Source organism: Bolinopsis microptera, chromosome 9, assembly GCF_026151205.1.
Source record: "Bolinopsis microptera isolate Bmic1 chromosome 9, MBARI_Bmic_1.0, whole genome shotgun sequence".
Taxonomy (NCBI): Eukaryota; Metazoa; Ctenophora; class Tentaculata; order Lobata; family Bolinopsidae; genus Bolinopsis; species Bolinopsis microptera.
The window spans coordinates 16,319,791-16,345,799 of NC_087080.1; the positions used below are offsets into that span (position 1 = coordinate 16,319,791).

General features: G+C 37.8%; 2 protein-coding genes across 6 annotated transcripts in view; one reads left to right on the plus strand and one right to left on the minus strand.

The window, feature by feature from the left end:
• The window catches only part of LOC134820752 (uncharacterized), a 54,574-nt gene extending 29,957 nt beyond the window's left edge, over nt 1-24,617 (minus strand). For both annotated transcript variants that reach the window (XR_010160916.1, XM_063831340.1), the window contains exon 1: nt 24,605-24,617. The gene's annotated coding sequence lies outside the window, so the exon portion shown is untranslated. The remainder of the gene's footprint in view (nt 1-24,604) is intronic.
• LOC134820754 (glycerophosphocholine phosphodiesterase GPCPD1-like) lies at nt 7,416-25,074 on the plus strand. Of its 4 annotated transcripts, none has more exons than XR_010160917.1 (15): nt 7,416-7,538; nt 7,816-7,913; nt 8,689-8,741; nt 15,228-15,376; nt 16,605-16,754; nt 17,279-17,417; nt 17,586-17,721; nt 17,981-18,080; nt 18,467-18,619; nt 19,953-20,075; nt 20,378-20,505; nt 20,678-20,813; nt 22,403-22,516; nt 22,655-23,560; nt 24,262-25,074. XR_010160917.1 is itself a non-coding variant. In XM_063831343.1 (15 exons), exons 2-15 carry the CDS (start codon nt 7,881-7,883, stop codon nt 22,742-22,744), a joined length of 1,533 nt encoding a protein of 510 aa, XP_063687413.1. In that variant the 5' UTR covers nt 7,451-7,538; nt 7,816-7,880; the 3' UTR covers nt 22,745-23,046. The 4 variants fall into 4 exon arrangements, 3 of the variants coding, with proteins under 3 accessions (XP_063687412.1, XP_063687414.1, XP_063687413.1); XM_063831343.1 differs by lacking the exon at nt 24,262-25,074 and adding an exon at nt 8,408-8,436 and having other exon boundaries at nt 7,451-7,538; nt 22,655-23,046; XM_063831342.1 differs by having other exon boundaries at nt 22,655-25,074.
• Nucleotides 25,075-26,009: the final 935 nt, after the last annotated feature.

Below are 26,009 nucleotides of genomic sequence, written 5' to 3' on the forward strand. Positions count from 1 at the left end.
GGTCGCGCTCAGCCTGTCATTCCGCCTAATCTCTATTCATATGTTTATGAACATGATAGCCTGAGGTCCCCAGGTAATATAAGGAGAGAAAAGATAATTTTTTGAGAAAAGACAATTTTATTATTTATAACAGTTATTTCGATAAGGGGGGACAGAGGGCCCAAGTTGCAATATAAACCAGACAATATTGAAGATTTAGATTTAAATATTGAGCCCTTTGGCTAGAGAATACTTTTTTAGATATTTTGGATAGTTTTTAATATTGGTAACATTAATGAATTGTATTTGATTGATATGTAATATTTAGGCCTGTGGCCAGTTTTCACATTTTATTATTTATCACCAATTCAATACACAATCAATCAATAAATATATATCCAAATAAACTTGATTAAAAATAATGCTTTTTTGTACCCCAATTTTTGTTCGTCGACCGAATATTAATTTGGACATGATATTATTATAATATGGTAAATTTGACTGCCAAATCGAATTTTCGTTAAAATACTGCAATCTGAGAAAAAAGCGCCCCAGCACTGTTATATGTCACTGATTGGTATGCAAAAATCATCCTAAATTGCTTTTATTTGCAATTTGTATAGACTTTCATCATTTATGTATAAAAATTTATAACAAACAAATTTTTACTTAAAAATGTGTAGAACTATCAACGAAACGTCCAAAAACAGTTCATTGGTAAATTCTCTTCTTTTTCTGGTGGGTCAGCAAGGAGACTAAGATAATCTGTGTAATCACTATATAAGATCAAGAAGAGTGACCTGCTTCTAGACAAGAACAACTTCATTAACGGGCACAACACAGGTAAATATCTAGACAGAGGAATAATGGATTAATAAAACAAAAGTTAATAAAACAAAAGTTAAATTTATTACCAATTATTCAATCAATACATATCATAAATTCTAATATTGGAAACACAATGCAGAATGGATGTCTTAAACTATAATTTTGTTGTCACTAATAATCTATTTACTTTCAAAGTTGAAATTTAGTTAAGTATGAAATGCCACCACATCATAGTTAGGGTAAAATATAATTCTTAAAAATTTTAAAATTGAGAAGATTGCTCTATGACTTAAAATTTAAAATTTAGCAAAAGATATCTAATTTTTAAATGGTTGGTTACAGTTTATGACAGTACTGGCATGATCAATTTTATTGTGGCTGGTAAAAGGACCCAGTTGCCTGTAAGGGCTTTACCGAACCCCTGGGGACCACAATGTGATAGGATCAGGCCAGATGTTTCTATGTAGAGCAATTTATTTATTTCGGAGCTATGGTTACGTGGTATAGCTGGTGGTCATGTTTAAAGGTCAGTTTATCTTTGTGTGCTAATTATCCATCCAGATGCTTAGTGATGTGAGTAAATCATGCCCTTCTACAATATATAACGTTTAACTATAAATTTGTTTTTACCACAGAAACTGTGGCACTAAGGTCAAGAATTAAAAATTTGTACTCTCATTGATAGTTAAAGCGTTTTTTTCCCCAGCACTACTACACAACAAAAACCTGTCGGCCCACCGAGGAAACACAGTCGCAGAACAAGGAACCCAATTGTGCTCCTCTATTCTGCGATCGTGTGTATTTACTATAAACTAGCTAAATGCAGTTAGTAAAATTTTCTGGAATCATTAAAGTCGTTTGATTAGTTTATGTGTCAAAGTAATGTCCATGATAATCATATATTTGGATCCCCGGTGGGCAAACACTCGTCCCAAAGGCTAAGGCAAACCTTTCAATGTTTCACCATACGAAGTAAGGAGATTTGAACACATACTCAGCCTACAACTCCACCCATGGGACGAGACGTCGTGAGCCCCAAAATATACAGCATATACCCAGTCAGCAAACACTATACACAACATACATACGATAACAAACAATGTATAATGCCATTACTTCATTTAAAAGAAAATATATCTGCTATCTAATTTTTTTTTAAATTGAAGAATAAACCTGAAGAGAGGAGAAGGAGAGAGGGGTTTGGGAGAGGTAGAGTAGGAAAACAACAGGATCCTGTGCCGCAGGATTTTAAAATTTGTTGTATGATGATTCGTTTTGTGTCGTCTCTTAGATTAATATAGGTCTGATACCCTTGTCATGGTTTTTTGCAATAACACCGTGGTTTACTCATAGAAGCACTCTTGATAGAAGCTCTCATAGCCTGTGAGTTCGTACAAGTTTTTCATTTCAGGGCCTACATTCGTTTCAGCAAGACCAATTACAGAGAATTTGTTAGTAAACCTAGCTATTTCAATTGCCAGCGAGTCAAAGTTTGATTTGTTGCCATCAAGATTTTGAAATATTAGTGAGTTTTGCACTTGTAATTCGTTAGCAAAGGTGCGGTTTATGTCTTTTACAGAATATGAGTCACAGCTTTCAAGTACCTCAGAGATTTTACGTATTACATCATCTGCATCAGTGTTGTCATCATTGTCATCATTCAGAAGCTTAAATGGGTTATAACGGTTTACTGCTAGGTGGATACAATTATTGCAGTACAAGTCAACTTTTTTATTTTGTTTGTCACTGGTGTTAAAACATCTAGAGTGAATGGGACAATTACAGTGGTAGCATTCAATTATAGATTGACCTAAGTAAATACTTTTTAGACAGTGGGCACAGACCTCTTTTTTAAGAACATTCATGCTGGAGGCTGATAGCCTTCAACATGAGGCTGTCCTCCGGCGGCATGAGAATAAAGTGTTGAACCAACCTTACCGTCCCTCCTCCCCCTCTTCCTCCTATCAGTCCCTCCATGCATCCTAACAAGGACAGTATTACGGATTAAAGTAGCAAGTTTGGCCACTCCCTTCCAATTAAGGTGCAGGTAATCCGTTCGGCCATATCTGTCAAACTCCCTGGACAAGGTTAGGCAAAGTAAGCCAGTGTTATTGTCAAGGAAGTCATCAAAGCCATCAACGAACTGGACACCAAAGTTTTTGGGGAGTAGCTCACGACGAATAAGTTCTATAAAGTAAAGAACTTTCCTATTTAAATCAGCATTTCGAGTTGGTAAAAGAGGACAAAGAAATACTTGGGCAGTTGGATTGGCCTCTTGAATTTGCTCAATCTTGAATTCTAGATGACTAAATATAGCAAAAATTTCACGCTGAGATTTAACAGATGGTCTTCTAACATCATTTATACCACACATAATAACAATGTTCTTGTATCCACATGCAAGATATGGGTTAATGTCATCTATTGTAGGAGTCCAAACATTCCGACCAGGCAGCCACTTACCAAAGCTCCTTTTGTGATCCTCTCCAAATTTCATACCTGCTCCATTTGAATCAGAGAAGATACAAGTACTGGCACGATTCTTTCCATCTATTGATCTGAAGGTGAAACTATATCGTACTGCACCAGTGACTGACCCCTTCTGGATAGAGTGCTTGTAGTGAGCCTGACTCCTTCTGGTCATCCTGTAAACTGATCTTGGAGTACACTTGTGCGTGTGAACTGGGTTGTTCATTTCAGTGAAGAGGACTTTGCATTCACCTCCAATGGAAAGAGTCAATATGCTAGACTCTGGATGTATCACCGGTTCATTGTCTGAATGTTCAGGCAGATAACCCTCGCCTTCTTCATAGCGGTTGATCAACACGCTATTCATTACAGGGTTTCCTTCTGCACAGAACTCCTCATTGATTTTCAGGACAAGTGCAGCAATTTTATCAGGGATCTCCACGGTTTTCTTATTCTCATCTCTGGATCCGCTATACTTGTACTTCTCTCCAAAAGAACATACTGAATGCCCATTCTCCTGACTGAACTGAAGAGATTCGCAGTATTGGAGAAGGTCTGATTCAGCATCACTGTCGATGAATTCTTCCACGGTGTCTACCACAGGTTTTTCCTCATGTTTAAAGGTGGTCTTTGATAGAAGGTGCTTATCATTTAATGCAGAACCAGATGATGGCTGATCATGAGGAATTGTCGTCTGTTGGGAAGATAGTTGGTCTAGAGACTGCTTGATTCCCTTCAGTTCAAGAGAAATATGCGGTTCCTGCCGAGTATGTTCATCAAGCTGGTCTATGATATCATGTATCAATTTCTCAGTGTCAAGCTTGGGAGCAGTAGATGAGACAAGACCTTTGGTGGAAAGATCTGTGATTTGTTTCTGAAGGTCTTTAATAGCCTTTTTGACACCACTTACATCTTCACTTAGTTCTCCTTTACAATGGTCTTCTATGTTTTTGACTCGGTTTTGATGGTCTTTCAAACCATGTTCATTGGTTAGCAGGTGTTGCATGTGAAGGTCGAGGTTTTGGATCACCTGGATCGACTCTTTCATTTTATCAACATCAATTGTTGATAGTGATTTCGTCAAGGTTTCTATGTCCTTGATTATATTCACGGCAGCTCACCATTCTTTGCTGGTATCCAGAAGATCATGGGTGAAAACAGTGGTGAAACCTGTCGTTTTTGTAACAACTTTGATGATTCTCCTGAACACCAGAGTCTGGGACAGGACACCAGTCACCTTCAACTGAAACAAGAACTGAATGGAGCTGACTCATATTCTTATCTAGAAGAAGTTGTGATTCCAACAAAAAGCAGCATGCAAAAAGCATTTATTAAATCTTTCCAAGATTTAGCCAAGTACTAGATAGATTAGAAACCAATAAAGTTAAAACGATCTCATATGATATCATTTAGCTATCAACCTTGGATCACAACTAGAAACAGTTATAACATTGATTGAAATAAATTTTCGTGCACATACAGAATGAATGGTTAATAATTTAATATATATGTAGACCAAGCTCTGTGCACGGGATGCTTCCTGGAAGAATCCAGTTCTTTTAGCGGGGCACCCTACCTAAAGCCAAATTGAGATATAATAATCATATTCCTAGAGAAATAATCAGAAATCGAATACCAATCAAATAATATGATATATATGAGTAGTAACCATATTTACTATGCAAAATGCCCCAACCACATAGTGTAAATTTATATAGAATTCAAATTCCATATCATCATTAAACCTCAATACCTAGTCAATATAATAGCCCAAGCAAAATTAAATAACTTCTTATATACCTTACTGTCATACTACAAATTAATTAAACATTTGAAATCTGTTGACCAGAGAATAAATTTCTAAGCCTAATGCAAGTGAAATAATTTAGATGCAATAATGAATGCCTAATGTGAGTATCATTTGTCAATGTCCTTGTAAAAAAGTCTGTACAAGAGATATGAGTAACTAATATAGAAGAAAAAACAGGAAGTTGTCGTCTGTTGTAAAATAAATAAAATATCTAGAATATAAATTAGAATATAAAATAACATTCAGTCAATGTGTCGTCAATAAACTGTACAATTATCAAATGTTAAAACTGGGTGATACAGTCACCAAAAAAAAATACTAAGTATGATAAGTTAATAAATTAAATGTGGTCTATAAAACTACCACTAAGTATAATAGGTCAATAAATTAAAAGTGGTTTATAAAACTACCACTGTGGGAACCCCTTCTCCAGTTAAAACATGTCAGTCATGTGCAAAATCAATCAGAATGGTAAGGTGGTAAAAAAGGGAATATCTTTTCGATACATCAATTATATATGCCTCAGATTTAAAAGAATTAGAAGTTACTTAGTTATCGGCGACTATGATTGCAGTGTAAAATTTGTCATATGAATTGTCGACGGTATAATTAGGGTCTGTTGTTATAGATGATAGTAGCTGTTTCTTATACGAATCACTAAAGCTTTTAACATCGGGCAGATTTCGTAGATCTGTTGGAACATTATTCCAACATTTTGCCCCCAAGTATTGAAAGTTTTTATGTGATGTTGATCTATTGACATAAAGGTTGCAGCTTTCGCCGCTCCTACTACCTCCTGATATGTAACTAAATTTGTTCATAAAGTTTGTAGGACAATTGTCATGGATGATTCTAAACATATAATTTGACAGATGGAGTTGTCGTCTAAGATGGAGTGGTAACCATTTCATGTCTCTATAAACATTAAGGCTGCTCTCTGTTTTTGGAACGTTGAGAGCTATTTTGGCTACCTTTTTGTACAGAGTGTCAAGTTCAGCAAGTTTTGTCTTGCCAGCTCTACAATAGATCGTGTCTAAATAATCGAATTGTGGCAACATGAGTGCATTGGCAAACATTTTCCTATATTTAATGGGTAGCAGTGCTTTACTTCTATACATGGCACCAATTCTCTTCATGACCTTCCTAATAATATAATCTACATGGCTTTTGAAGTTTAATTTACTATCTAGAATGAGGCCAAGATATTTTGTCTCTTTTGTACATACAAAAACTATCAAAATATCAAGACTCTGCACACATTTTACCAAAAAAATTATACCACCTTATAAAGAGGGAGGATCCTGGATCCCGAAATCCACCATTTTTCTGTACTTTCGGAGGTACCAATTCAATGTGGCAGGAAACCATGGCTCATGATACGGCCACTGCAACTGAGCTAAAGCAGTAGAGGGGATGGCGGCTTCTCTGGGATCTAACACATCCCGAAGCAGCCCACCAACGCACTGGTCTGCCCCCGGCGTAACGTTGCCTGATTTGCGCCGCCCCCCCCCCCCCTCTCCCACCAAAAAATCGCCCCCCCTGTTGGCGCCCCCTCCCCTTTTGGCGCCCCTCCCTGAATAAATGAGGTGATTTTAGAGGATAAGCACAGCGGGGTCAGTGAGGCCTTCATTACGCCACTGGTGCCTGCCCGGGTCAATAAAGCAGTCAAGCATCATGTTCAGCATTTTCAATCAACAAATGTGGGAACTTTCTCAATTAAAGATCGAAAGAGACAATTAGAAGAATCGGAAAAAAAGACTTGAATTTGTAGATATAATTTATAAAGCAGATGTTATTGCCCACTTAAAGGGGCCGGGGGTATATTAAAGGGGCCTATTTTTATTAGCTATTTTAGATTTAATAATAATCTGGTGAGTCTAGTGGCGTGCCATTATAAGAAGGGGCAATTTTTTCCAGAATTGTTAGTTTTAAAACGAAAAATCGTCCAATTTGGCAGCAAAATGTATTATATCCTGACCAACATAGGGTTCGGTCGATGCAACAAAATATTTGGGGGTACAACAGCTCATTCATTTTTATTTTTAAGGCCAGTCAAAAATTTTTAGGGGAAGGTGTCAAATGGTAATGTTACGCCACTGACTAGGCATGGTATTTATTGCAACCTCTCTACTCAGAAATCAAAAAGTTGCTAAGAATTCCAACAGATAATGAACATATATATGACAAGTTTTATACTTTGCAGGTTATCAAGCACTGTCTTTCCAGAGTTAGAGCTGATCTAGTTGTGAATTATTATACTAAAACAAAACTTACACTTTCTTTCTTTCTTCCTTAATTTGTTGTTCAAATTAATTCAACATTTACTCTTAGATTTTAGTCTTATGACTTTAGCTTTATAGAGGACTGAGGAGTGAGGACTATGGTTTCATTAGGGGCAAGATGCCATAATGTTTTTCAACATATATCAAAGGTGTACAACGTCAACAGAAGTGTGAGTAAACAGAGAATGCTTGGCCCATGATGCATATTTTATATGTCAAATTGTCAACTCAATTACCGATGCTCACTAATTGGGGATGTCATTGGCTGTTTAACACATGGTTAACACTCGGTCAACACATGGTTAACACATGGTTTACACATGGTTAACTGCAGAATATTTCCTTGCTGATCCTCAAACAAACTTAATTAATTAATTAATTAATTAATGGCATTTGTTCTCCCTCTGATTTTATAATGAGTTGTTAACAATATTTCCCCCTTTCCAGACATGTTTACTCAGCTTGCTGCCTCGCTGTGAGTTCAGCACTTATTGTATAGTGAGTTCAGAAAGATGCCTTCCACCAAACAAACCTTATTCAGTCAGGTAAATTATTTTTAAATTATTTTATATCACGTATTCATTATGTAATGTTATTAAACTTAAATCTGTTGTAATATCATTATTGTTGGGAGGGAGGGGGGGCAAAATTCATATAATACTGACTTAATTACTCAATTAATGGTGTTAAAGAGGTCATTATGGGGACAACATGCAGCGTCCTATCAACTAAACATTGTCTGTATTCTTATTTTGTAACGTATTATCTATACTCTATTGTCACTACTACATTATAGTTCTTATGAATTTTACTCTAGATAACCTTGTAATAATTTCCATTTAATTCGTTTTACGATTCTTAGTTTAATCTAATTAATCTAATTAATCTAATTATCTAATATTCAGTTGGTTCTGAGTCACACTCTTCTCTTGATAATACGGACACAAATCTCCACAACCGATACTTTTTCAGGAGCGGATTAAATTGATCGTTGAGAATATTGGAGATAAATGTAACCTTTAAATTTATACATTTTCAGAAACAGCATTTGTTTCAACAACTTTCGACGTGAGATTTTTTGAGTAATTTTTTTGTTAATGGATGATTGTTATAGAACGATAGTTCAAATTATCTATAAAGAATAAAATTTCTCAGTAACAAAAAACATAGTTGTTTTGATCTGAAAACGATCGTAGAAACATCGCTACATACTGTCACAGTATGTGTGTTACTGCACACTTACTGAATTACTGTGCTTACCATTACAATTTTAAAATTGGGTCCCGGAATTTAAAAATTGTAAATTTGCTTTTGTTTCAGATATTCGCACTCCTTTGCAAGCACAGAAGTTTCTCAACACATATCAATACACGGTTAGTTGAATTTAAAAGCAATTTAGTTTACGGTAGGTGATATAAATGATCATAACATGTAACATAATGCTATAATGATCTCATAACATCTAACAGTTGCTATCCTAGAATGAGCCCTCTCTCTTATCTACAAGACGATTTTATTGTTCTATTGAATTGCTCAGGTCAAATGACATTTTCCATTGCAGCTATTAGCTATTAGCTCTTATCGTATATTTAACATTGTTCACTACTTGTTCATATGATTACCTTATGATCGCTAACAAAGTGGTGGGATACTCCCTTCCTAGACATGAGCGAGAATGGAATTGTTAGGTCCCTCCTTTTAACAGAATTATTGCAATAACTTTTATTATTACAATGTATACTCATCCAGTGAACAGTATAACTAAGCAAACGATAAAAAAAAGGTAGGGGAAACAGGGACCGCTACAATGACAACAGGGGCCGCTACAATGACAACAGGGGCCGCTACAATGACAACAGGGGCCGCTACAATGACAACAGGGGCCGCTACAATGACAACAGGGGCCGTTACAATGACAACAGGGGCCGCTACAATGACAACAGGGGCCGCTACAATGACAACAGGGGCCGCTACAATGACAACAGGGGCCGTTACAATGACAACAGGGACCGCTACAATGACAACAGGGGCCGCTACAATGACAACAGGGGCCGTTACAATGACAACAGGGGCCGCTACAATGACAACAGGGGCCGCTACAATGACAACAGGGGCCGCTACAATGACAACAGGGGCCGCTACAATGACAACAGGGGCCGCTACAATGACAACAGGGGCCGCTACAATGACAACAGGGGCCGCTACAATGACAACAGGGGCCGCTACAATGACAACAGGGGCCGCTACAATGACAACAGGGGCTGCTACAATGACAACAGGGGCCGCTACAATGACAACAGGGGCCGCTACAATGACAACAGGGGCCGCTACAATGACAACAGGGGCCGCTACAATGACAACAGGGGCCGTTACAATGACAACAGGGACCGCTACAATGACAACAGGGACCGTTACAATGAAAACAGGGGCCGTTACAATGACAACAGGGGCCGTTAAAATGACAACAGGGGCCGCTACAATGACAACAGGGCCGTTACAATGACAACAGGGGCCGCTACAATGACAACAGGGGCCGCTACAATGACAACAGGGGCCGCTACAATGACAACAGGGGCCGCTACAATGACAACAGGGGCCGTTACAATGACAACAGGGGCCGCTACAATGACAACAGGGGCCGCTACAATGACAACAGGGGCCGTTACAATGACAACAGGGGCCGTTACAATGACAACAGGGGCTGCTACAATGACAACAGGGGCCGCTACAATGACAACAGGGGCCGCTACAATGACAACAGGGGCCGCTACAATGACAACAGGGGCCGCTACAATGACAACAGGGGCCGTTACAATGACAACAGGGACCGCTACAATGACAACAGGGACCGTTACAATGAAAACAGGGGCCGTTACAATGACAACAGGGGCCGTTAAAATGACAACAGGGGCCGCTACAATGACAACAGGGGCCGTTACAATGACAACAGGGGCCGCTACAATGACAACAGGGGCCGCTACAATGACAACAGGGGCCGCTACAATGACAACAGGGGCCGCTACAATGACAACAGGGGCCGTTACAATGACAACAGGGGCCGCTACAATGACAACAGGGGCCGCTACAATGACAACAGGGGCCGTTACAATGACAACAGGGGCCGTTACAATGACAACAGGGGCCGCTACAATGACAACAGGGGCCGTTAAATGACAACACTCAACAGCCGTCAGCCAAGGTTTTATTGAATTATAACTTTTATTTGTTACACTATTATGAACGGAGAGACCGATGCCACCTGATAAACCGCTCACCAAATAGAAACATCAATCATATATTATATTAAAGCAATTTGCTCGAGAGTTTGATGTTATTTAATTACCAGTTTCATCTTTCCTTGAAAGCATAAAGGCACATTATTTATTGATTTTCGCTTCGATTCTTTTCATTAAAAAATCCTTTTATTTTATCAAGTCTCTGGTTTCCAAAAGGCAAACCTGCAAGATGAGCTCCGTTACCATGGTTACTGTGCAACTAAACCTGATTAATTAGAACACTCTATACGCACATTATTATTCCATATAAGGACACGTATCTGGAGCTATATATTCATTGTGGGAGTAGTGTAGTAGTGTAGTAGTAGTAGTGTAGTAGTGTAGTAGTAGTAGTGTAGTAGTGTAGTAGTGTAGTAGTGTAGCAGCGTATCAGTGTAGCAGTGTAGCAGTGTAGCAGTGTAGCAGTGTAGCAGTGTAGCAGTGTAGGAGTGTAGGAGTGTAGTAGTGTAGTAGTGTAGTAGTGTAGTAGTTTAGTAGTGTAGTAGTGTAGTAGTGTAGTAGTGTAGTAGTGTAGTAGTGTAGTAGTGTAGTAGTGTAGTAGTGTAGTAGTGTAGTAGTGTAGTAGTGTAGTAGTGTAGTGATGTAGTGGTGAAGTGGTGTAGTGGTGTAGTAGTGTAGCAGTGTAGCAGTGTGGTAGTGTAGTAGTGTAGTAGTGTAGTAGTGTAGTAGTGTAGTAGTGTAGTAGTGTAGTAGTGTAGTAGTGTGGTAGTGTAGTAGTGTAGTAGTGTAGTAGTGTAGTAGTGTAGTAGTGTAGTAGTGTAGTAGTGTAGTAGTGTAGTAGTGTAGTGATGTAGTGGTGAAGTGGTGTAGTGGTGTAGTAGTGTAGCAGTGTAGCAGTGTAGCAGTGTAGCAGTGTAGCAGTGTAGTAGTGTAGTAGTGTAGTAGTGTAGCAGTGTAGCAGTATAGTAGTGTAGTAGTGTAGCAGTGTAGCAGTGTAGTAGTGTAGTAGTGTAGTAGTGTAGTAGTGTAGTAGTGTAGCAGTGTAGTAGTGTAGTAGTGTAGTAGTGTATAATATATAGTAGATTTTAACACTACTTTCAACACTACTTAAACAAATACTACTACTATTATGTTATATACAACAAGTAGTTTCTGCATGAGACTTTATATACTTTCCTCGCACTGAAACAGTTTACTCTGCTGCTCACTTTATATACTTTCCTCGCACTGAAACAGTTTACTCTGCTGCTCACTTTATATACTTTCCTCGCACTGAAACAGTTTACTCTGCTGCTCACTTTATATACTTTCCTCGCACTGAAACAGTTTACTCTGCTGCTCACTTTATATACCTTCCTCGCACTGAAACAGTTTACTCTGCTGCTCACTTTATATACCTTCCTCGCACTGAAACAGTTTACTCTGCTGCTCACTTTATATACTTTCCTCGCACTGAAACAGTTTTACCCCCCCCCCCCCCCCCCCCCGATTAGTTGCTGAAACTTCTTAATGTTAGTAATTGTGTGAGCAATATAATGTGTACCGACTAATGTCTCTATAATTTATATTATATATATAAAATAGTGTAAACACTAGACTACATTAGTTACCCGTCTATCAGTCACAACGTCTTCATATAATAATGTCGGTTTAAATACAGTAGCATTAACCCTTTTTACATTTTGGCTTGGTTGCTTTGTTGCTTTGTTTGTAAAATGCACCTACCAGTTTATACCTAGCGGGGAAGGTGTAACACAGTGAAACATATACATGTGTGATTTACAATGACTGTTTACTCTGTTTAGTCTGTTTACTCTGTTTAGTCTGTTTACTCTGTTTACTCTGTTTACTCTGTTTACTCTGTTTACTCTGTTTACTCTGTTTACTCTGTTTACTCTGTTTACTCTGTTTACTCTGTTTACTCTGTTTACTCTGTTTACTCTGTTTACTCTGTTTACTCTGTTTACTCTGTTTACTCTGTTTACTCTGTTTACTCTGTTTACTCTGTTTACTCTGTTTACTCTGTTTACTCTGTTTACTCTGTTTACTCTGTTTACTCTGTTTACTCTGTTTACTCTGTTTACTCTGTTTACTCTGTTTACTCTGTTTACTATACTGTGTATTAGAGACAGCCCCTTTTAGTTCAGATAATACCTAAATATACCTTGTATAAATTTGTTTTGCTATGTACACGTAGTAATATTATGTATATAATACATAATAATTTATATATAACCATGTAGTTCACCATGTCATCCCTATCTCCTGACGCACTAATGTCGGACTGCACTGAAAATAGTGCTACATCTGATGACCTTGAGGAATGTACTGGGGAATGTACTGGGGAATGTAGTGAACCTGTGATGAAATATGATGAGGAACAAGATAAGAATGAGGGTTACCATGGTAACATTACCTTATATGGTGATGAGGGTTACAATAGTTATGATGGTAGAGTACCTCATGCTGTGGCTCCCATCCAGAAATATGGCAATACATTAGTTATAGGTAAATACATTAGTTATAGGTAAATACATTAGTTATAGGTAAATACATTAGTTATAGGTAAATACATTAGTTATAGGTAAATACATTAGTTATAGGTAAATACATTAGTTATAGGTGAATACATTAGTTATAGGTAAATACATTAGTTATAGGTAAATACATTAGTTATAGGTAAATACATTAGTTATAGGTGAATACATTAGTTATAGGTAAATACATTAGTTATAGGTAAATACATTAGTTATAGGTAAATACATTAGTTATAGGTAAATACATTAGTTATAGGTAAATACATTAGTTATAGGTAAATACATTAGTTATAGGTAAATACATTAGTTATAGGTAAATACATTAGTTATAGGTAAATACATTAGTTATAGGTAAATACATTAGTTATAGGTAAATACATTAGTTATAGGTAAATACATTAGTTATAGGTGAATACATTAGTTATAGGTAAATACATTAGTTATAGGTGAATACATTAGTTATAGGTAAATACATTAGTTATAGGTAAATACATTAGTTATAGGTAAATACATTAGTTATAGGTGAATACATTAGTTATAGGTAAATACATTAGTTATAGGTAAATACATTAGTTATAGGTAAATACATTAGTTATAGGTGAATACATTAGTTATAGGTAAATACATTAGTTATAGGTAAATACATTAGTTATAGGTAAATACATTAGTTATAGGTGAATACATTAGTTATAGGTAAATACATTAGTTATAGGTGAATACATTAGTTATAGGTAAATACATTAGTTATAGGTAAATACATTAGTTATAGGTAAATACATTAGTTATAGGTAAATACATTAGTTATAGGTAAATACATTAGTTATAGGTAAATACATTAGTTATAGGTAAATACATTAGTTATAGGTAAATACATTAGTTATAGGTAAATACATTAGTTATAGGTAAATACATTAGTTATAGGTAAATACATTAGTTATAGGTAAATACATTAGTTATAGGTAAATACATTAGTTATAGGTAAATACATTAGTTATAGGTAAATACATTAGTTATAGGTAAATACATTAGTTATAGGTAAATACATTAGTTATAGGTAAATACATTAGTTATAGGTAAATACATTAGTTATAGGTAAATACATTAGTTATAGGTAAATACATTAGTTATAGGTAAATACATTAGTTATAGGTAAATACATTAGTTATAGGTAAATACATTAGTTATAGGTAAATACATTAGTTATAGGTAAATACATTAGTTATAGGTAAATACATTAGTTATAGGTAAATATATAGAGATATAGACAACACTTCTCCTTACTGTTTAACAAAGTCACGCTATTAAATAATCAGTTTACCGAGTGACGAGTATCTGTAGTGTAAACACACAAGATATCTATATTATAAGTGTGAACACATACATTCTCTAGAGATATCTATAATTTTATTTGCGTATTTGCAGAAAATCGGTAGCAGTAACACTGAACAACTTATAACTAATTTTCAGGGCCAATATTTACTAACAAATATGACGAGGAGAGGTGTTTCCAGACGATCTACTGGGATCCAAGAAAACCATTCAACTGTTTAATCAAATGTTAACTTGATCTTTTTCCAGGAGAGTTTGAAAGTAGGTACTTGTTGATCCCCCCTCCCCCCTAAATATCTTACTTCTCATTTCAGAACTTCGACGAACTTCTCTCTTATAACCATTAACTTCTTTTCATACAAACTCATACAAACTGTACAAATTAAAATGCTGATTTCAACTTTTTGCTCCATTTAAAATCGGTCGTTATCCGAAAATCCTTTGATTTTGTTACTTATTTATATAAATATTGTAAGAATATAATATAATTTGATTCAGATCAGATCCACTAAATCCTTTGATTTTGTTACTTATTTATATAAATATTGTAAGAATATAATATAATTTGATTCAGATCAGATCCACTAACCTGGAGCCCGTTAACAACTGAATTATTTATAGGATTTATATTGTATATTGTATATAAGAGGTATACTGTATAGGATGTATTGCTTAGTTTTACAAACGATACAATTATAAGATCCCATATAACTCATATTATTCATATAATTATATTAAGTATATTATAATATTCCAGATGAGTTGGATGGGAAGAGTCCCTTGCTCGCCTGTGAGCTCCAGTACTGCGTGAGAGTTGGTAGCGGAGTGAAAGGGGACCCCCCTGTGGTACTGTTAGATGGCAGCGAGCCAAGTTTCTTTACAGCCCACCTCCAAGTAGTTAGCAACGTAAGTCTTACATCATGTTAAATCGGGGGAGGGGGGGGGGGGGGCGGGGGGATCATAAGGTCAGAATCGTACGTGACGTTGGGGGGTCATTATTTTCTTCCAAAACGCAGTTAGTACTTTTGTACTAAGTGGTGGGTCTGCTGCTCATATCCCAGAAAAACAGTTAGTACATAGTACAAAGGGGGTGTCTAACCAACAAAAAAAAACCATTTTACCTCAAATTTCAATTTTGGAAATGGGTTTTGAGGTTTTTTGAGTTTTTTTGAGTTTAAAAAAAAAGTTTTTCTTTTTGTAACTTGTATCTAATTCGACTACATTGAAAACAAAGCCCCTACTAAATAGTGGGTAGAATTTGCCCATTTCCCAATGTTTAATGAGCTGTCTAAAGCAATTTATGGGTGAGTATCTTATTTTATATACCAAGACACAGTCAATACTGTGATTTCTCAACAGTTAGCACGAAGAGTGGTGGGTGGGTCTTTTGAAAAATTCCAAAATTACACTTAGTCGTAAGTGTAATTTTGAAGCAGCTAAAACTTTAGTTATGAAAATAAGCATCGCCATTAATCCTGTGTTCCCCTTCTCTAATTAAGTAATTAGCAAGTACAGCTCAATAGAAATATTGATTTTTTGATTTTTCTTATTTTTACCGAAACATTTTTCCCATTTTGCCTCAACGTTTGGTCAAAGGGGCATAGGCATCGATGGGGTTCCAAGATTCGGTAATTGGTCGACGAATTGAGCGGCCATCCTTGTAAGAAGTGCGGTCGCATTTCTTATTAATTCTTACATTTGATGATCACTTTGTACACTGTATTGTTCTCTTTGCGAACTTCAAATCAAATTATAACACTGTTGACTGTCTGATGTTGTTAACTGTTACTATATATTATAGTGTGTACTATATACACAGTTACCTGGTTACTTCGCCAACCTGGTGATGTGGTTAACTGCAGTGTGATCTAGTTAACTGACGACGTGTCTGTCTTTGTGCAAACAAGGAGCGCAGAGGACTATCTCTACCTTTAACTGACACCTGCTACACCAGGCCTCCCTGCTACTAGAGTAACAGCTGTGGAAACACCAAAATCGATTATAATCAGAATTTCGTACCATTTAAATATGTCTCGTAAGGTAATCAGAACAGCTCTTAACTTACCTAAAAAGATACTACCTGTCCAGGAAGACCCCCCTGGCCCCTTGCCAAACTAACAAACTAACTGCCCAGGAAGGACCGGAGGTAGATACTATCGAGGTATGTGAGTACAGTGAGACCACATTGCAGAAATACCGGCCACAGTCTGATAAAGGCACCGTGTACAAGGCGGGAAGTGTACTAAACTACTCATTCCGCGTTATGGAGGAGAGCGCTAATATGGTGAGTATTTCCCCCCCTCCCTGTTAGTGTCCCCCCTCCCCCCTGTTAGTGTCCCCCCCCCCGTTATTGTCCCCCCTCCCCCCTGTTAGTGTCCCCCCTCCCCCCTGTTAGTGTCCCCCCTCCCCCCTGTTAGTGTCCCCCCTCCCCCCTGTTAGTGTCCCCCCTCCCCCCTGTTAGTGTCCCCCCTCCCCCCTGTTAGTGTCCCCCCTCCCCCCTGTTAGTGTCCCCCCTCCCCCCTGTTAGTGTCCCCCCCCCCCCCCGTTAGTGTCCCCATACCCCACCCCAACCGCCCCGCCCCCCCCCCCCCTCCCCCCTTCCCCCCGTTAGTGTCCCCCTCCCGTCCCCCCCACCCCCCCCCCCCCCCCCCCCCGTTAGTGTCCCCATACCCCACCCCAACCACCCCGCCCCCCTCCCCCCTTCCCCCTCGTTAGTGTCCCCCTCCCCTCCCCCCGTTTATAGTGTCCCCCTCCCCCCCCCCTCCCACCGTTAGTGAGTATTGAGTAACCTCGGACTCTATCTCTCAGATGTGCTGTCTGTCCCTGTGTTACAGTGACGGAACGTTCCTGGGAAGAGGTTACCTAGCTCTGGATCAGATCACACTACTGGATCACATAGCACTTCCTCTGATTAACGAGACCGACACCATCATAGGACTCCTCGCTTGTACGTGTAGTAGTGTGCTGTAGTGTGCTAGTGTGCTAGTTTGTAGCCTGTACGTGTTCTCAAGCAATGCTTCACTGTCGCCACCACGTGACATAATACAAGTGTATTGTAGAATATTATAGCTGCTCACATGTTAACTATGGTTCTAGATAACGAATGTAATATCAGGCAGTATACTAGAGATAAAAGGGTTGAAGCAGCCTCCCCCCTCCTTGAGCCCTGCTACTACTGACTACTCTACTACTCTAGAGATAGGACACAGGGGCTGTGGTGTGACACACACCGACAAGGAGCTCTTCTCAGAGTTAGTCACACTGTATCACACTGTATCACACTGTATCACACTGTATCACACTGTATCACACTGTATCACACTGTATCACACTGTATCACACTGTATCACTGTATATAATGCATAGGTAGGATTGATAGGTAACTCTGCATCATGGTTGGTATTGATAGGTAACTCTGTAAAACTGAACTAAGTAGTAAGTACCCGTTTTGTTACACTTGCTTATAAGTGTAAACTAGACTCTAGTACTAAACTCTAGTATATTTTACAGGTTACCTTGTCTGCCGGAAAATACAATAGCATCCATGGAAACAGCCTACAGACACGGTGCACACATGGTGGAGACAGATGTAGTGGTCACTCAAGACCTTGTAAATATACCATTATATAGGGGGGGGGGCACACTTGGTGAAGACAGATGTAGTGGTCACTCAAGACCTTGTAAATATATAAATATATATCAAATAGGACATAAACACCCTAAACATTTATATGCGATATAATATATATATGTCCTAAAGGGCGCTAGCCCGAGGACGATGTATCTTCGTATAGCCCGGTGGGCCCATTGGGCCCAAGTGCTATACGACACTTCCGCCGGCGAGGCGAGTATGATATGTTGCCGGGGGACCTTAAAAACCTTTAAAAACCTTAAAAACCTTAAAAACGGCAATTTTGGGCAAAAAACCTTAAAAATGACTCTCAAAAATGCCGGCGAGGCGAGTATGATATGTATGTAATCCCCCTTTCTTTTCAGAGAGCAGTACTGTATCACGATCTGGAGATTGAGTTGCCAGGGAAACGGAAGGTGCCCATCTGCCACATGACTAGTCACGCACTGGAGTGGGCTCCTACCGAGGGACTCATTGTGGACGAGAAACAGAGGAGTCAGCAGCTTCTACTTCGTCAGGTACATTAGTTAACAGGAGTGAGCAGCTTCTACTTCGTCAGGTACATTAGTTAACAGGAGTGAGCAGCTTCTACTTCGTCAGGTACATTAGTTAACAGGAGTGAGCAGCTTCTACTTCGTCAGGTACATTAGTTAACAGGAGTCAGCAGCTTCTACTTCGTCAGGTACATTAGTTAACAGGAGTGAGCAGCTTCTACTTCGTCAGGTACATTAGTTAACAGGAGTGAGCAGCTTCTACTTCGTCAGGTACATTAGTTAACAGGAGTCAGCAGCTTCTACTTCGTCAGGTACATTAGTTAACAGGAGTCAGCAGCTTCTACTTCGTCAGGTACATTAGTTAACAGGAGTCAGCAGCTTCTACTTCGTCAGGTACATTAGTTAACAGGAGTGAGCAGCTTCTACTTCGTCAGGTACATTAGTTAACAGGAGTGAGCAGCTTCTACTTCGTCAGGTACATTAGTTAACAGGAGTGAGCAGCTTCTACTTCGTCAGGTACATTAGTTAACAGGAGTGAGCAGCTTCTACTTCGTCAGGTACATTAGTTAACAGGAGTGAGCAGCTTCTACTTCGTCAGGTACATTAGTTAACAGGAGTCAGCAGCTTCTACTTCGTCAGGTACATTAGTTAACAGGAGTCAGCAGCTTCTACTTCGTCAGGTACATTAGTTAACAGGAGTCAGCAGCTTCTACTTCGTCAGGTACATTAGTTAACAGGAGTCAGCAGCTTCTACTTCGTCAGGTACATTAGTTAACAGGAGTCAGCAGCTTCTACTTCGTCAGGTACATTAGTTAACAGGAGTGAGCAGCTTCTACTTCGTCAGGTACATTAGTTAACAGGAGTGAGCAGCTTCTACTTCGTCAGGTACATTAGTTAACAGGAGTCAGCAGCTTCTACTTCGTCAGGTACATTAGTTAACAGGAGTGAGCAGCTTCTACTTCGTCAGGTACATTAGTTAACAGGAGTGAGCAGCTTCTACTTCGTCAGGTACATTAGTTAACAGGAGTCAGCAGCTTCTACTTCGTCAGGTACATTAGTTAACAGGAGTCAGCAGCTTCTACTTCGTCAGGTACATTAGTTAACAGGAGTGAGCAGCTTCTACTTCGTCAGGTACATTAGTTAACAGGAGTGAGCAGCTTCTACTTCGTCAGGTACATTAGTTAACAGGATAATCACAATATTACTAGTAGATTATTAAATAAGTTAGTTGTTTTTAAAATAATTGCATAATTTTATTAACCTCAACATAGTGAAAACTCTATGAGCACAAGTGTGCCCCCCCCCCAACTGCCATTGGGATTCCTTGTTTAAACCGATTATCTAACCGTTGTTTCAGAATGAAGAGTTGGCTGAACTCCAACAAAAGAGTAAACCGTACCCCTACCTATCTGATGCGCTCAGAACGCTGCCCTCTGAGTTAGGATTAATGCTGGAAGTAAAGGCAGATCTGCCTTACGAGGTGAGAAAGTTATGAGAATTGTATATAAACCGGGGCAATATCAGGTAACAATGTCAGGCGGTCCTTAACCGACAGTTAAAATTCCATAGATCGCTATCTAGCATTATCTAGCGCTATATAGCGCTATCTAGCGTTGTCTAGCGCTATATAGCGCTATCTAGCGTTGTCTAGCGCTATATAGCGCTATCTAGCATTGTCTAGCGCTATATAGCGCTATCTAGCGTTGTATTATAGCGTTAAAAAGGGGGAAATCAAGGGGTATTTCGGGGAATGCCTTATCTTAACCACCACTGTTTCCCCAGGGAGCAGAAAACGTGACGTATCACGCTGATAAGAACGTGTACCTAGACGTTATACTACACGACCTGTTCCACAATGTAGCAAATAGAAACCTCATTCTCTGCAGCTTCTGTCCCGATACTTGCGTCATGTAAATATTCAGTCATTAATTATATTGTATTTAGCTCAAACCATGCAATCGTCAGTTTTATGATTGCATGAGCTTATTTATTTTGGTTGATACAATGAAAGTATATAGGCTGCTAAATATAGTTGATAATATTCCTCTAGGCTGCTAAATATAGTTAATAATATCCCTCTAGGCTGCGTAACAAACAGAATCGTTGGCCGGTCGTCCTTATCGTTCAGGGGAGCACAGAAACTTACGCAGATTGTCTGGATAACAGAGTGTCCTGTCTCAAAGCATCCGTTACCATGGCAACTGCTGAAAACTTACATGTAAGTACACATCATTACCATGGCAACTGCTGAAAACTTACATGTAAGTACACATCATTACCATGGCAACTGCTGAAAACTTACATGTAAGTACACATCATTACCATGGCAACTGCTGAAAACTTACATGTAAGTACACATCATTACCATGGCAACTGCTGAAAACTTACATGTAAGTACACATCATTACCATGGCAACTGCTGAAAACTTACATGTAAGTACACATCATTACCATGGCAACTGCTGAAAACTTACATGTAAGTACACATCATTACCATGGCAACTGCTGAAAACTTACATGTAAGTACACATCATTAGCTTTAATCTTTGGTGGTACAGTTTGTCGGGCACGTGATCACCAAGTGATAACGTGACCAAACTTAGCCTGATAAATTCACCTGGGGATCTCAGTGGCGGAGTGTAAATAACACGTGACACGTGACACGTGCAGTTCAGTTTCGGTAAGCTAGTAGCAGCAGGACGCTCACTATGTGACGGGGTGTACGAGGTAATTAGTTTTAGCCAATTTGACACGGTTAAAATGCATCAAATTTCAAAATCGTTGTCACAAAATGTTCCAAGACTAATACCCTTGTGTCGTGCTATAAGCAGATTATAGTGTGTAAACTTCAGACTATACACTACACACTTCACTGTAATCAGTGTAAACTCGTGCTTTCTATAACTTATATATGTATTGAGAATTCTGAACGTCCTGAAGCGATTTGTGTTTTCCACACAGTTAATTCAATAATAGTAGTAGTTTTATACATTTAATTTAATATAGCCTTCCTACATAATCTGTTGTGCAAAAATAGCTATTATTTAGGTTCTGATTGGAAGGTGTGTAATGTGATACGTGCGCATGATACAATATAGTGTCTAATATATAGAACGCCAGTGTTATTTGTTTTAATACTTGCCGCCAGCCAGTCTGAGTCTATTCCGATAATACCTTTGCTTCCCTTGCGGGATATATCGGCAGGGGGGATGCAACGACCATTAATGTCAGTAGATGGAATTTTGTCAAAACTGACATTGTCATTAATGGTCATTAATGGTCATTAATGGTCATTAATGGTCATTAATGGTCGTTGCATACCCCCCTATCGGCAAATTATCAGCTCTCAGTGTCCACGAGTTTTAGTGCATATAATTCCCGGAAAGTATTATAACATACCTCGGCACTATGGTTACATAGTATTATAACATACCTCGTCACTATGGTTACATAGTATTATAACATACCTCGTCACTATGGTTACATAGTATTATAACATACCTCGTCACTATGGTTACATAGTATTATAACATACCTCGTCACTATGGTTACATAGTATTATTACATACCTCGTCACTATGGTTACATAGTATTATAACATACCTCGTTACTATGGTTACATAGTATTATAACCTACCTCGTTACTATGGTTACATAGTATTATAACATACCTCGTCACTATGGTTACATAGTATTATTACATACCTCGTCACTATGGTTACATAGTATTATAACATACCTCGTCACTATGGATACATAGTATTATACTAATACTGTAGCTAACTATCTTCACACGTTTATTCTCAGGGAATATCGATATTCAGCGGATTACTAAAAGACAATCCTGCTAGTGTTATTGAGTCTGTGAAACAAACTGGTCTCTTTACGTTCGTGTGGGGCTACCACTGTTGCGATCAACAGGTTTATTTACGTTTAAAGTTACATTTCCCTATTTTAACACTTATATTGAATAAACATTATAATAAATATTATATATATTATATAGTAATACTAAGTAGTATATGTTGTTGTTATATTATAAGTGCTCTCTAATTTCAGTTTAGAGATGAAATGAGAAGCAGCGAAATTGGCGGTATTATTTACGACAGAATCTACGAAGAAAACCTTCCTAAAAAGAATATTTTTTAGAACACTATGTCACATGTGCAATTAGTAAATTCAATATTTACTTTATAAACAGTCAATAAATTTTATTATCAGTATGCTGCATTGCTGAAAAGTGTGTATTTTAAGAAAGACCTCTAATCTGGTAGCAGAGTGTAACTTTACTCGTGTAGTCAAGAGATAATAGACCATGTCAACACTCACAGTTTTAGCGCCGCATTAACACTCACAGTTTTGCAATATTAAGTTATATATATATTAGTTGTACTGTATTTTTTAACTTGGTTAAAATTATTTTAAAATCTTTTTAACTTCTTTATCTTAGATTAGCTAATTTAACACAGTTTTAGTGCTAGTAATAGTTTGATGAAAACAATTGTTGCATGTTGGTTACCAAATTATTATATTTATTATGTTCAAATTACTAGGTATGTTTTAAGATAGGGGTCATTCACATATTATTACGTAATATTACCCCCCCCCCCCCCCCCCCCCCCCTCCGTAATCAGTTTTACACGTAGCTATTGTGTCCAAATTACACTAGCGTTATCATTTGGAAACCCCCCTCCCCCTCGGCTGATTACGTAATATGTGGACGTCCCCATATTACTGCTAGGAGATATTAAAACAATCTGCCGAATATTCTGTATCTTCTTCCTTATAATGTTATAAATAAGCTCACGCTAGAAAGGGAGCGTTTCTTTCATTACAGTTGTAATGATATGTAGTTGTGTATTATATACAGTAGTAATGATATGTAGTTATGTATTATATACGCTATACAGTAGTAATGATATGTAGTTATGTAAATTATATACAGTAGTAATGATATGTAGTTGTGTATTAAGCAGTTACATCACTGCTTATAATGTGATAACATTATTTTCACAACTTTGAGTTGTGAAAATAGTTTTATCCAACGAGTTTGACGAGTTGGATAAAACGAGTTATATCCCGAGGTTTGACCGAGGGATATAACTCATGTTATCATATTATAAGCAGTGATGTAAATGCATTCTCTGATGATCTACGAAATGATGTTAGCGAATGCAGCATTTACATCGGAAATTAACGACCGATAATATTACTACATAGAACATTCCAGAGTCAAACTTTCTAGAGGACACATCCTTATCTCTTAAAATTGTTACAGGTCGCTGAGATGTTGCTAATTATTTTAAATTGGTCAAATAAGCTCAGTGAAGCTCACACTCACACAAAACTTGCCACAAATGGTTGACTACTTGTTATTGACATTCTGTAAAATTTTGAAGCAAAAATATTTATCAGAACATAAGTTATACCACTTTCTGTTTTTAAAATAATTAGCAACATCTCAGCGACTAAGGATGGGCCAGGGAGATAACAATAGTTATCTCCCTCCTATTTACCTGTTAATCACAGCCTAAATGTAGTACCAGGGAGATAACAATAGTTATCTCCCTCCCAGTTATTGCACCCCTATTTAATGCATTATATTAGCGTAAACAAGAGTGAGATAACAACTTTTACATTATGGACAGTTACACACTGATCATGAGAGAATATATTATACAGCGTTGTGTATAGGATGTTCGAGGATGTAATTTATGAAAAAAAGATATTGATAGGTTTAATCCCCAGCTAACTTTATTAAATTTAGCAGTTATCTAATTAATATAAGATAACTTATAAAGAAATCTGATTCAAGAATTTTAAAAATCTTTTATTTTATACTGAGAAATTTTACCGTTTTCTAGAAATATCTACATACAGTATGTATCTACAGCTCTATGTGTTCTGTGTAAAATTATCTTTATCCCGGTTGTTGCGACAAGTAAAAATGCTCTTATTAGGGAAAGGAGATTACTCGACGTTTCAATGTAACTACATCGTATTCATGATCTCAATAAATGTATTTAATAGTAGTTGTGAAAATAGTTTTAAAACTATTTTAAAAATGGTAATTACTTCTCATATAGGAACGGGTTCTTGTATTGTTACGAGAAATGCGTTTATTTGGTTAAAACTAGGATCATTATTAAAAGTGTGAAGCTAATCTTATATGGTTACATTTCCGAACACTATCTAATCTTACTCTAGCTATAGGGGTTGTAAGATTGACAATATCTAAGATGATCGGGTAAATAATGTTTCTTCGCGCATTTCCTTTAACTAGAAATTAATTATTTTGTTTAGCACAAGATGATTTATTTTATTTTGTAGCTATGTTGTTTTGCTATATTATCTTTTAAGTTATGGTGAATTATTCTGATGTACTTTAAATTTCTGCTGGCGATATTATAAATATGGGTTTGATTTAAATATTGTAAAATTACAATAAACGTCTGTATTTCTTGTATGATTTCCCACCGAACCGCGTTTTCATTGACTCGTAAAACTCGTTTATTTGATTACTGTACTAATAATATCAAACAAACAATTTTCAAGACTTCAAGAGCTTCTGAGTTCTGACATTATGTTATCTTACGAATATAAATATGTCTCGCAATACTACGTGTGTGTAGTGTGCGTGCAGACCGGCGCCGTACAATGTTGACAACCTAGTCGCCAGTGGTACTAGCAGAGCGCGGCATACCGCGCGCGACAGAGAGTTCGCCCGTACAATAGTGAACATTTCAAAGATGATGATTAATCACTCGACTCGCTCTGATCTATTATTATCAGCAGTTTCCTTGCACTATAGTCCCCCTGTGCTCAGTAGTGCATCTCGCTACAACTTTGTACTTGCAGTGGCGCGCGCGCCCGCCATCCGAAACAAGTGCGCCCGCAGCGGCGCGAAAGTTGAAAGTACATGTGATATGGTTAACTTTAAGTAAACACTTGCCTGTCACTTGACTTTCTGACACGTTCTCTAGCTAGGTGTCCTTAATTGACGATGTCAATTCATGGCAGCACAGTAGCGCATCTCGCCGATTTAGCTAAGCCAGGAGGTCGCTGTGAGAAGCCTTATTGAGTGCGCGGCGCGGCACAGTCTAGTAACGCATCGCGCTACAATAGGTGTCCCTAGATGATCATTCGTAACCTTAACCCTCTAATCTGATCGAATCCCAATCCTGGCCTTAATCAAACATCAAAGCATATGCTGAAACCCTAACGTAACCCTAGCGGGAAATCAAAAGGATTACAGTGATCGAAACATAACAGTTTTTTGTCGATATCTCGCCAGGGAAACATCTTAACCAGATGCAGATGTTATGTGATTTGATTCAGAATCAGTGTCTTGAAGAACGAGTGTAAAGTGATTTTTAAAGTTTGTAACCTACCAAAACTTTGACATAATACATAC